The 12,575-nt window shown below is 40.5% G+C and overlaps 1 protein-coding gene across 3 annotated transcripts in view; it reads left to right on the top strand.

Moving 5' to 3' along the window:
• The window catches only part of stk11ip (serine/threonine kinase 11 interacting protein), a 39,336-nt gene that overhangs the window by 3,667 nt on the left and 23,094 nt on the right, over positions 1-12,575 (top strand). For all 3 annotated transcript variants that reach the window (XR_013905622.1, XM_026157573.2, XM_026157574.2), the window contains exons 4-19: positions 12-86; positions 181-276; positions 355-462; positions 549-620; positions 723-852; positions 1,166-1,269; positions 2,846-2,935; positions 3,180-3,221; positions 5,661-5,831; positions 5,920-6,001; positions 6,246-6,749; positions 6,903-7,120; positions 7,224-7,334; positions 8,682-8,922; positions 11,632-11,789; positions 11,886-12,138. Coding sequence is in view for 2 of the 3 variants with exons in the window: in XM_026157573.2 (XP_026013358.2) it covers positions 12-86; positions 181-276; positions 355-462; positions 549-620; positions 723-852; positions 1,166-1,269; positions 2,846-2,935; positions 3,180-3,221; positions 5,661-5,831; positions 5,920-6,001; positions 6,246-6,749; positions 6,903-7,120; positions 7,224-7,334; positions 8,682-8,922; positions 11,632-11,789; positions 11,886-12,138 (2,455 nt within the window). In the remaining variant the exon portion in view is untranslated. The remainder of the gene's footprint in view (positions 1-11; positions 87-180; positions 277-354; positions 463-548; positions 621-722; positions 853-1,165; positions 1,270-2,845; positions 2,936-3,179; positions 3,222-5,660; positions 5,832-5,919; positions 6,002-6,245; positions 6,750-6,902; positions 7,121-7,223; positions 7,335-8,681; positions 8,923-11,631; positions 11,790-11,885; positions 12,139-12,575) is intronic.

The following is a 12,575-nucleotide window of genomic DNA, read 5'->3' as shown; positions in this document are numbered from 1 at the left end:
TGTGTTTGCAGCTCATCAACCCGCTGGGTGTGAGGCTCAAGTCTGTGTTAAAAATTTTCCCTTTCAAGTCTCTGAAGTGTTTGGAGGTAATGTGTGAATACTTCCTACTTTCACTTCTTGTTGTTTAAGGTCACAGGTCTTTTACATTATAACTCGTCCCTGCTTGTTCTTCCTCACCAGCTGAAGAGAATCCCCCCTCACTGTCTCGAGGGCCTCAGAGGAATTTACTCCCAGCTGGAGGTTTTTACCTGCTCAAAAAGCCTCAGTTCCTTGGAGGTACTCCCAGCCGGTAGCATGAGCAGGTTTCATGAGAGGACCAAAAAGCTCAGTGATTTATATGATGTGCATTTTTAGGAGCTGCTCTCTCTGTGTGGAGGTGATCTGAGCTCAGCACTACCGTGGCTTGAACTTCACACCCTGAACTTCAGCTACAACTCCATAGTTTGCCTTGACCAGTCACTGGTGAGACAAGCAAATACACAGATGTGTCATTACTGATTCATAAGCATAAGGTTTCTTTCCAACCTCAACTTCTTCAAATCTTACAGAGTTTACTGAATGTCCTGAAATCTTTGGATCTAAGCCATAACAAGATTCAGGAGTGTGCTGAATTCCTAAAGGTTGGATTGCTATCAGCATTTGGTTACATAGAATCTAAGCTTTATTTGTTTATTCTGCAATTTACAGTAATCTTGTTTTACTTTATTTTTGCTTTCGCCCAGGCTCTGACTGAGCTGGAACACTTGAACCTGGGCTACAACTGCCTGCAGAGGGCGCCAACACTCGGTATGAGTGCTAGGGCCAAGCTGGTCACACTCATCCTCAGGAACAACGAACTGGAAACCATCAACGGTAGGAACAACTGTTATCAGTCGCAGGCTTCCCGTACTCTTCTTAAAGCCCAATTTACCTTCTCAGCAAAGAGACCAAATAGTGATGAAGCTGGTAGATGAGGAAGCAGCGTGAAGATATACAAACTTTATTGCCACTGTTTTGTAAGATAGTTTTCTTCATCACACAGAGACATTTTTAATAAGGGAAAAGAACATGAGAATTTAATTACACAACTTAATGTTTGGTCATTTTTTTCCTTTAAAACCAGTGCTCTTGAACTTGTGCATGAGTTTGAATTCACTTGCATCATTGGCATCTCTCATCAAAACAGGCGTGGAACAGTTGTCTTCTCTCCAGCATTTAGACCTGGCCTACAACATCCTGCTGGAGCATTCCCAGCTGGCTCCTCTCTCCCTGCTGCACTGCCTCAACACAGTAAAGATGCACACATGCACACATTTATCCTTAGATGATCAAATTTACATGACACTTTGTTACTGCTCCCAGTGAGGTCAAGCGATTAGGGCTCATTGTTTTTAAATCTGCTTGTTAGCAGGTTTCTTCAACCATTTTGGATGGATTTGCATGAAAACGTTACAAAAGTGGGGCTGGGCTAAACTGTTGGAATTCACCAGGATCCAGTATTTGTTTTTTGTTTTTGTTTTTTGAAAGAGTCTGTAACATTGCGATACAGAGGAAGCATTTTACCTCACATCTCTAGAAAATACTAATGATTTTGACTTTGAGGTCCCCCAGCTGCCTGAGCTTATAGCGGCATAACTAAACAATGGTTTAAAGGTGCAATAGCCATTTTCTGAGTTTATGTTATAGAAAAATAAAGTTGTACTCATCAATATACACAGATTAGTGTGTAATTACATCTTCCAACAAACTGATGTGTTCTTATAAACTTAGATTTAACCCATTAAAAATGCACAGGCGCCGGCACTGGTTTGTGCCACAAACATCTTGAATACAGTGGACGTCACTGTTCTGCCTAATCATATTTTATCTACGTGGTTAGAGACTGGCCACATACATCCCAAAGAAGGAGAGAACTTGTAGCCATTCCCATGCTGTTCAGGCAAATTTGAATTTGTATATGCACCTTCAGACTCTAGATATGAAGGTTCATACTTTGTGTTTTATCGTCTAAGAAGGGGTCCCCTCCACTGACAAACTGAAAACAGGAAGGAAGGAGGCAACACCACCAGTATCTTAATAGAATATCATCCTCTTCTTCCTCACCTCAAGCCCCTGCAGAACTGAAGTCAGGGCCCTAACACAAAAAACCTGGCAACAGATTAGATGCAAAATCCCCCCATTTCTGTACAGCTGATGAAAGCTGGATGAACAATGACAGCTGGTTATAAGCTAATGTTATGCCAGCTAATGTTAGGCTTTAGCCCTGTGACACAGTTTGATTACATTCCCACATTGTATGGCAGTTTATTCACTAAGTTTCACTAACAGCAGCTAACAAAGGCTAACCGAAGCTAACAGCAGCAAAAACACTGACAGAAACGTTCAGGATATCTTGAACAACTCACCTCAGTATCGCGCTAATCAAATAGAAGTAAACTTCATTGACTCATCGACTTGTATCAGACTCTTTTCACAAAGATTTATAGCCTCACCCACAGTAACTAGGCATGTACATATATTGACAGCTGAGGTAAAGTGTGGACTGACAATCTTTACGATTTGATATCCCTGTGTTGGTCCTACATCATCATCATAACAATAGTGGTCCAGCATTAACGTCGCAGCTGACCAGTGGCATCTGAGCACTTAGCTAACATTAGCCAGGAAGTTAGCTAATGCTAATAAAAGAGTTGAATTCAGTTAACTTCAATCAGCAGTCTACTGACATCTAATGGTGAGGTTTTACACAAAAAACTTTAAAGTCATGTAATCTAGCCTAAGATTTTCTGCCTCCTTGTCTCAAACTGGGAGTTTTTTTTTCCATAGGTGAGTAGCTAAGAATGCAAACTCTACTGTCTTTTTTTAGTTGAATCTGGAAGGAAACCCACTGTACTTCCAGAAGACCCACCGCACCTCCACAGTCAGACACCTCTCGCCAAAAGCTGCCAACACCAGAGTGAGTGATAAGAATTGTAACTGAATGTATTATGCATATATATACTTTTAAAGTTTACCTTACATTTCCAAAGAAGGATGGAAATGTGATGTGAAAGTATTGTTTTTAAGTTCTAGTAGCCTCTGGGTCATCTGTTCTCCAATTTGTCACAAAGTGCAGCTTTGCTATTCACACAAAGGTTTGAGCTTTGCCTTTCTTGTTTTCACCCAAAATTTCAGGCATTCCCTTTTTTCTTTCTTTATAGCTCAAACTTGATGGCACCCTACTGTCCTCATCTGAAATATCAGTGAGTCTCACTCTTAACATCACTTCATCATCTCACAGTTTAAAAGCTTGATACTAAAGCAGATTCTCTTCAGAGTGACTCAAAAATTCATGCGGTGTAAATTGTTGCTACTTGCTACATTTATTTACTTTGTATTAGGGCTGCTCAATTAATCGAATTGTTTTTTTTTTTGATCAAGGTCTTTTTATTGAACAAAGAATTGCTTCCAACAACAATTATGGCAATATTAACAAACAGTCCTGCCCCCCCCCTCCCCCCCCCCATCCAGAACTGTGTAACTAAAACCCAGCCAGAGAGGAAAGAAGAGATAAAATAAAATAAAATTACAGATACAAAGTAAATAATAAAATAAATGAACAACAGCAAGGGGAAAAAAAAACAACAACAAAAAAAACAAAACAACAAAAAAAAACCAAAAAAAACCCCACTCACACGCACATTAAGCAATAGTATCCAGACTTAATCTTTCAAAGTAAGTAAGAAAAGGTTGCCATGTGTCATAAAACCTCTGAACCGAACCTTTTACAGTGTAGCGGATCTTTTCCAGCTGAGTATAGTACATGACATCCTTAACCCATTGCCCATATACAGGTGGAAGTGGCTCTTTCCATTTCAATAATATCATTCTACGGGCCAAAAGAGTGCAGAAGGCCAGAAGATCAGAGTGTGATTTGGAAAGACTAGCATCACAAGGCGCCACCCCAAAAATAGCTATAAACGGGCAGGGTGCAATTGGAACATCAAATATGTTGGACATGGTTTCAAATATGCTTTTCCAAAAGCTACCCAGTTTTGGACATGCCCAGAACATGTGAAATAGGGAAGCAGGCTCTCGTTTGCACCGGTTACATGTGGGGTCAAACCCATCCTTGATTTTGCTCAGTCTAGTTTTAGACCAATGGAGACGGTGAACAACTTTGAACTGAATCACCACATGTTTAAGGCAAATAGATGACGAAGAAATTCTATTGATTATCTTATGCCAAGTCTCATCTGCAATCCGTTGGCCAAGATCACTTCCCCATCGTTCCCTAAGTGATTGCAATGTGGACAGCCTAAAATCACTTAACAGCTCATAAACATCACTTATAACCCGCTTAGCATTTGGTTTAAAATCAAAAATATCATCCAAAAGGGATGGACATGGACAGGACGGAAAGCAGTCAGTATTAGAAGCAACAAAATTCCTGAGTTGTAGATACCTGAAAAAGTGTGACTGAGGGATCTTGAACTTGTTCACCAGCTGTTCAAATGAGGAAAAGATATTGTCCGTGAAAAGAGCAGTCATTGATGTTATTCCAAGCTTTGTCCATATGTTAAATGCCTTGTCCGTTAAGGATGGGGAGAACATGCAATGTCTATGCGGTGGTGCATTAAGAGAGAGTTCAGTCTGTTTAAAGTGCCGTCTGAGCTGATACCAATTAATCGAATTGTAATCACGATTACGATCTGGGCTTTCAACGATCATTAAAAATGACTGAGCCAATTATTAGCCCCTCCCTCGTGCTTTACTCTCGCGCTGCTCCGTGTGGCAAATCGAGCGCACCTCTCTGCATTTCGAACACGCGTCACAACACTGAGAGCAGCGGTCCCCAACCTTTTTTGCGCCACGGACCGGTTTATTCCCAACAATATTTTCATGGACCGGCCTTTAAGGTGTCGCGGATAAATACAACAAAATAAGACTAGTACCGGTACCAAAAAAAAGAAAATTTATTCATAACACACGTGAAAAGACCCAGGAAAACAGAGTAAACAATAAAAACGATAACAAAATAACGTTGAAAGCCGATTAAAAACCCTGAAAACTATACATTTCACACCTGAGCCTCAACTCTCGCGGCCCGCTACCGGTCCGAGGCCCGGGGGTTGGGGACCCGGGGGTTGGGGACCCGGGGGTTGGGGACCGCTGATTAAGAGGTCCCCCAACTCTAAGCAGAAGTTATTTGGAGAGGAGAGTGACTGCCATTGGTTGAAAAGAGAGGTAAAAAAAACTTCAGTGGTGTGGAAACATTATGGGTTCGCGGAGTCAGACGTGGATCAAGTAGACATAGTGTGTAAACTTTGCTACAGTGTCGTAGCTGCACCACAGAGCAACACTGCAAAGTTCACTAAACATAGATGTTTACATTTTTCATTTATTTTTTATATTGCAAATATTTGCACTGTTATCAGTATTTGCACACTATTTTATATTATTTTTGACAATCTTTAAAGCCATCATTCAATACATTGTTATTGTTAAATAAATATCGTCAAATAATCGAGATCTCAATTTCAGTGAAAATAATCGTGATTATCATTTTTGCCATAATCGAGCAGCCCTACTTTGTAGCAAGGTATAATCTACATTTATTTGCACTGTATTTGGAAAAGAAAATGTGGAATTAATACTTAAAATCATTTGTGGTAGTAAAGTTGGAGTACTCTTCTCTGCAGGTTCTGCCAAAACCAGGGCCGCTGATGGTCCAGGTGCAGACTTTGCCTTCAGGTTACACCATGCCTGCAGAACGCAGTTACCAGGAAGCATCTAGTGGGATGGGGGAGCTGAGTGACAGCCTGTCCGTCAGCGAAGCGGTTGTCTCAAACCTTCGCAGAAGGAAAAATAGGGTGGGAGTGATGCTCTTTTGGGTGTTGATATGCTTTTTTTAGTGCTTTTCTCTGATATTTAATGAAAAATTGTCAATTTTTGTTTCAGAGTAAGGTGAAAGTGCGGAGGGCCAGTATATCCGAACCCAGTGATACTGATTATGAGTCCAGACCCTTGTCCTCCACACAGGGTTTGTTGTCAAAACATGTTTGCCGTCTAAAGTTTCAACATAAAGGCAAAAATTATGATTTACCTTGTACTGTAGTAATGGAGTATGCTCTTGTTAAATATTGCTAAAGTATCAAATAACCTTATCATATGCTCAACTAAGAAAAGTCATGCAAAGTCCAAGACTAAAAGTATAGAGGTGGATACGAGCATGAATGTTTGTTTTTTTTGTTGTTGTTTTTTTTCTGTTCTTTTTCCTCTTCTAGGCATCGTCCTTCAGCACCAGCAGGAGATTGAACGCATGTCCAGCTTCAGGGAACAACTCGGAGAAGACTGGCTAAGATATGAACACCATCTAGATGGAGCTTCACCCTTAACGCTCACCACCACTGTTAACCAGCAAACCTCCTGCTCTCAAACCCTCTCCAACGGCCTCACCACCACCATCGCTACTACCACTACATCTATCCCACAGCAGCAGCCATTGCCGCCGTCTTCCCACAAGGTCCCGGAAGTCCTCCCACCACCTATTCTTTCCTCTGAACCCAGAAATGAGGCCTCTGACGTGGATGCAGACCTGGAAATGGAGTCCACCTTGCAAGGTGGTCAGACCCCTCAGCTGACAGAGTCCACCTTGGATAACAGCATGGTAGATGGGCTGGTGATGAGCCAGGGAGTAGTGAGTTCACCTCAGCCAAGTCCAGAGAGCCACAGGTCTGCTAGAGCAGCGAGTGGCGAGACCAATCATGAAGAAGAAGAGGATTTAGGAGGTAGGGAGGTTGAAAATTGAGAAACATTTTAAACAGTATCTAACTCAATATGTGCTCGACTTAACAAAATGCAGTTATTCTGAAGGATAATCAGCACAAATCTCCTCCAGTTATGATCTGCTTTCTCTGACTACTACTTTTCTTTTCTCTTAGTGGACCTTTGTCACCCTCTGCTTGTTGGTGTCTTATCTGACAAAGAGGAGGGGCTTGGTGAAGGTCAGTGGCAGAGGAAGGGAAGAAGGGAGGTGTTCTTGTGCATCAAAAAGGGCTTAGTGCTTGAGATGGACATGCAGTGTGGCCAGGAGAGATGCCGTCTGGAGCTGGATAGCCTGGCTAAGGTGGAAACAACTGAGGCTGCGTGGACCCGAGGGGTATGAAAGGAGATTCTTCATCTTCATCTCTAACATCTTTACGTCTATAAAGGAAAATATAATGTTTTTATCAACTTGATAAATGACTTTGACTATCTTTCAGGATTTAGAAAATCAGTTTCCAGCTGTAGAACTTTACTTTGACTACATCAGCAAGGACAAACGGAGGAGACGCTACGTCCTGTTAGATGATGACCCTCAGCAAGCACTGCAGGTTAGCTGAAAAACTCTCACACATTTAAATTCATGCACACAAACTTCTGTTGCCAGGAGTGGTTGTTTGTGCTGTCAATTTTCCCACACATCAATGCGGATGACGTGCAAGGTGCGTACAATGAAGCAGTGTACGTAAATAAGAACACCCACCCACTGACTTCTTGGACATGCTGTAGTTGTCTGGGCATGTTCACAGGCTGTCCTCTGCTCAGTCCATGTTACCTTTGTGTACCTGACGACAATCAACAGCAGTACAATCTAAAACCTGTGTCAGATGAAATGTTAAAAGCAGAAAGCTGTTCAGTTAATATGTAATGTATGTTTAAATACACACATAACTGAATTACGTGTAAAACCAAACGAGCACCTTGAGGTTCTACTTAAGGAAAGAACTAAGAATGACTGCTAGTTTCAGAAATTTGTCAAACGTAGTAGTTTATGGAAACCCATTCTAATATTTTCTCGAGTTCTCCTATCCTGTTAAGACAGGGGTGTCAAACTCAAATACACAGTGGGCCAAAACTCAAAACTGGAACAAAGTCGCGGGCTAACGTTAATATTTATTGAAATATATTTATTCCTCCAGATATAAGAATGAATCTTTTCTAATGGACTCAAAAACGTTTTGCTGAAAAACTGAATATGGAACAAGCAAAGATTAATACTAAACAATATATATATTAGCTGTATAATACCAGTAGGCCAGCTCTGATAGTAATTTGGTGTGGCTTCGCGGGCCAAATGTAATTAGGCTGCGGGCCAGAGTTTGACGCCTATGTGTTAAGACATTTTATATAAATACTTCAGTTTTTAGCTTGCAGTCGCCTGTCAGAGAGAAAAGCAAAGAGAATGCTTGTATATCTCATGGGCTGCAGGCAGAAATGTATTATTACCACCTTTCTCTCCTCCAGAATTATTTCTTATTTTTTATTTTGCTGATCAGGTTCTGACTGACATATTGTCTAATAATAAGGTGCAGCCTGTTGTGGAGCACCGCACAAACTTAAGATGTAGCTCTCCATGACAGTCCCAGTTTCTCATGCGGCCTCGTGGGAAAATTGCCTGCCCATGTTTGATATGAGAATCCTCTATTGTAACAGTATATCTGTGACATAAAATAACACAAAGCATTATAGGTACCCTTTAATTTTCTATATAATTTTTTTGTGTAGTTACAGGAAAAAGTTAATATTGTCTGGAATGTGTGGAGAATGCTTGTATATCTCTGAACTGCTGTAAAAAATGTATTATTACCACCTTTGACTCCTGCAGAACTGTTTAGTGAGCAGAAATGTCTTGGTTTTCCTGCTTGTTAACAAACATTTTTTTTTTTTTTGCTGACCAGGCTCTGACTGACATACTGTCTAATGTGGTGGAGGAAAACCAACGCCGGGTTTCTGAGCTCTGTCACAGCTGCATTCGCCTGCAGTGCCTTCGCTGCAGGTCAGAATTCATTCTTCAGGGAGGGGACGATGAAGAGGAAGCCGGTGAACGAACAACGAAGAGGAGAGGAGCTGTGATGCTATCAGAAGGTGTGCAGGAACAGGACGGGGAGGAGCTGATAGAGGCACAGTGGGCCAGCAAAGGTGAGAGTGAGTTCCTGCAGCGTTCATCGTCAACAGTTGATAAACAGACACAGGAAGAGGCACTCAGTAAAGTGAGTGTTATATGTATATAACACTCCAGGCAGATAAAATCAATATTATTCTTTCTTTAAGTATTTTTGCATGTTTTCTCTTTAAATTGGCATCCATAAAGTTAAAATGTGCAGAGGAAAAAATGTACAAACAGCAAAAAGAGTTTAAGAAAAACCTTTTGATCTGTTTGCACTAGCCAGATGTTTGGAGCTGTTTTGAAATGGGGAAAAATGCACTTAAGGCAACAAAATGCACTTTTGTTAAAAAAATACAACAAAAAAAAATAGAAAACTGCCAAACCAAGGTGATATCTGGCTTTAGTTTATAGCTGAATCTGTCATCGTCACATGTGAGAGGAGCCCACACACACATGTGCACAGACATGCACACTACAACACTCATTCTGATTCATCCATGAAACTGAGTCATCCCTGATGAATCATGGTCACTCTCACGAACTAAACTATCCTTAAATAGCCAAGTACTAGATGTTTCTAGATGAGGAGATTTTATTTATAAAGCACCTTTTGTATACAAAGAGAGATTAAATGTCTTGCACAGAGAAATAAATCGTTCCAAAAAAAGCACAGACAGGTCTATAAAGAGGTAAAATAATCTTGTGCTCATTTCCAGCTCCATATGTTTTTTCTTAGACTCTCCTAGAGTAGCTTTGCATGATTAACAAAATAACCCTTAGTTCTCTTTGAGCCCTAAGCTTTCTTTTTTTAGCCAGTGCTTTTCAAACTGTGGGTCAAGCAATAGTGGTGGGATACATAGCTACAGCACGTCGTCGGTGGAAGACCAGGGTCAAAATACACAATAAATTGAATGATAAAAATAAACGGTGAAGAGTTTGCTGCTGCTGTCTTGCTAACCTCAGGTTATTAAAGTTCAGCTGGGCTGGTTCTTTATTATTAATGAAAATGGGTGGTGAGTAAATTATAGGTTTACTTATTTTCACAGGCAAACAGGCACAAAGCACTGTGAACAAAAAGATGCCATTTTGGTCATAATGGCCAATAAAAAGATATAATAAAGGGCAGTTTAAACTAAAATGAGCAGTTTAAACATAAATAAATGATAATAATTCAATAATCCGGTGGTGGGTGTGAAGCTTTACTTTTTGGACTCTGATCTAGGGGATGGCCAAAATGTCTCAGAATCACTGCTTTAAGCCAACTTTCATATACATTTCTATACCCTGCAAACAGAAGGTCTGTGAGTCAGGAGGAAACTAAGCCAAAAATGTCCACCATTTTTATCTTGTTTATCAAGATAAAAATGGTGAATAATGCAGTAAGATAATGAATAATGCTATAATAGTAAGAGGCAGATTTTTTTAATGATTAATATATGTGGGTCTGCAGGTTTTGTGCTACCATAAAAACCAAAGCAGAAATGACACAAGGTCACACATTGCGAGTACCAAATTCATTTGATTTCAGAGTACTTGCCAACTATCAGTTTCCCATGATTTCACAAGACAAAATGTTAGTTTTAGACAGCCTCTCTCGAAGCGTCAAACACGTTATCTCGTGGATTCCATAGCCAAGAGTTCCCACTTCAGCAGGATGCAGATAATAGTCATCATTCCAGCAGCCTCCTACCCGCAATCCAACCAAACCTGACATTAAGACCTGCACGGGCTTGTACAGACTGTGTTCAACAAATGTTTGGAGAGTTTTTTTTGGAACCATACACCTTTTGTTAGTGTGCTTAGTCTGTGGTTCTGCTGACATTTTGGGCAACAAAAGATTTTTTCACGTTGCACGTGTCTGGACGTAGACAGTTGTTTGCCTGTGGGTTACAGAATACACTCCTTGTAGATAAAATATAATCTCCTTTGACCTGAAACATATCCATGCATGTTTTCTGTCACTCTCCTCTGTTGTTTTCAGATTTCTTTTAAACATCCTGTTATTCTTGAGTACAAAACCTAAGTTCAAACAGGTTTATTATACAACCCTTGTCTTTTTGTATCTTGACATGAAAAATATGTAACAACATATCTTGATTAAAAAACAATACATCTTGATTTCCATACAGTTGTTACAGTAACTTTGTTAAACTGGACCTATTTCTATCTCTTGGATATTACAAGAGAAGCTCTGCATGAGTCACAGGTTAGAAAAGTCGTATCTTTTACCGCGTCTTGGTGTAGCTACTCCATTCATCTACTGAATGAAGAAAGGCCTTTTAGTACCTTTCTCTTCAAGGCCACCCTCCCATTAAGCCTACTCTTTTTCTCAAATTTGCTGCCCCTCGCAAACAGAAGGTTTGAACAGCAGGTTGCCGGGGCTTCTTTAGCCTGTTTTGGAGAGCCTCACCAATAAGCTTATATAGAGGTACAGCCTGTTGTGGAGGGCCTCACCAGTAATCTTTAAAAGAAGTACAGCCTATTGTGGAGGGGTACACCAAGAAATGTAAGAATAGGTGTGGCCTGTTTTGGAGGCCCACACCATTAATCTTATAAAGATGTGCCGCTATCTGCAACAGTCCCAGTTTCTCATGATCCAGATATACTGACCTCATTATTTGAATATTTTTTTAGCAACGTTTAATATGAGATTGCATCATTGTAATAGTGTTTTTATGACATAAAATAAGGAAAAACCTTACAGGTCCCCTTTACTATATACTTTTTGTGTGTATTTACAGGAAAAAGTCAGATTTGTCCAGAATGTGGCAGTGACCATGTTGTCCAAGTGGCTGTTCAAACGTCTCCCTACAGCAGTACACCCATCCAGCGTTCATTCAGGACCGACAGTGACGATGACCATCGGGACATAACTGTGAGCATGCAAAGTGCTAATAAGGTATTTCCCATATGTTAAATTATTCACTGTCTTTTGCCATGTCTCCTGCGGTAATTGATTTTCAGAATTGTTAATGTTTTCTTTGTTCTACATCAGGATGATTACACAGATGCTAGTAGCAGCAGCAGTCCCATCCCAGAAGCTGTTACCGCAGCAGAAGAGTCCATGTTTGTCACTGCCCAAGGAAGCTCTTTCTTCATTGGAGATAGTCCAAGTCAGACCAGTCACCTTTCCTGCAACTCAGTGTGCCAAAGTAGAGAGGACCTAGCAGGCAGCTACCACTACACCACTACTGGTGCTACACCACCTCAAGTGCAAGCACAGCCTGCAGAAAGGTCCACCCCTAATGGTGAGTCTGCCCTTTGAAGACAATGCAAGTAATGAGGGTCCAGGTTCATACATTAAATCCGCGTCTATGTCGTTTGAGCTGTTCAGCCAGTAGATTTCAACCCAGGACAGGACTTACTGTGACAGAAAGACAATACTAACCTGACATTTAACTACATACACAAAATGGAAATACACTAAGGTCTTAAAATAGGAATTTTAACAAAACATTTAGAACAAATAAAATAAATTCAATACAACAATTCAGACTACTAATGAAAGTTGCATGTAAGTAGTAGGTTTTCACTTGAATAGGGTTCAGCAGATTGCATCACCACTAATCTTTTTTAACCATATGGATTTAAATTTAGGAACCAGTTCATGTGTTTTTCTCTTCAGATCAAACTGTCTTAGCCTCCCTTCCTCCTCCTCACTTTCAAACATCATATAAACACAAAA

This window comes from Astatotilapia calliptera, chromosome 23, assembly GCF_964374335.1.
Source record: "Astatotilapia calliptera chromosome 23, fAstCal68.1, whole genome shotgun sequence".
Lineage (NCBI taxonomy): Eukaryota > Metazoa > Chordata > Actinopteri > Cichliformes > Cichlidae > Astatotilapia > Astatotilapia calliptera.
This window is presented reverse-complemented; position numbering and strand designations above follow the sequence as displayed.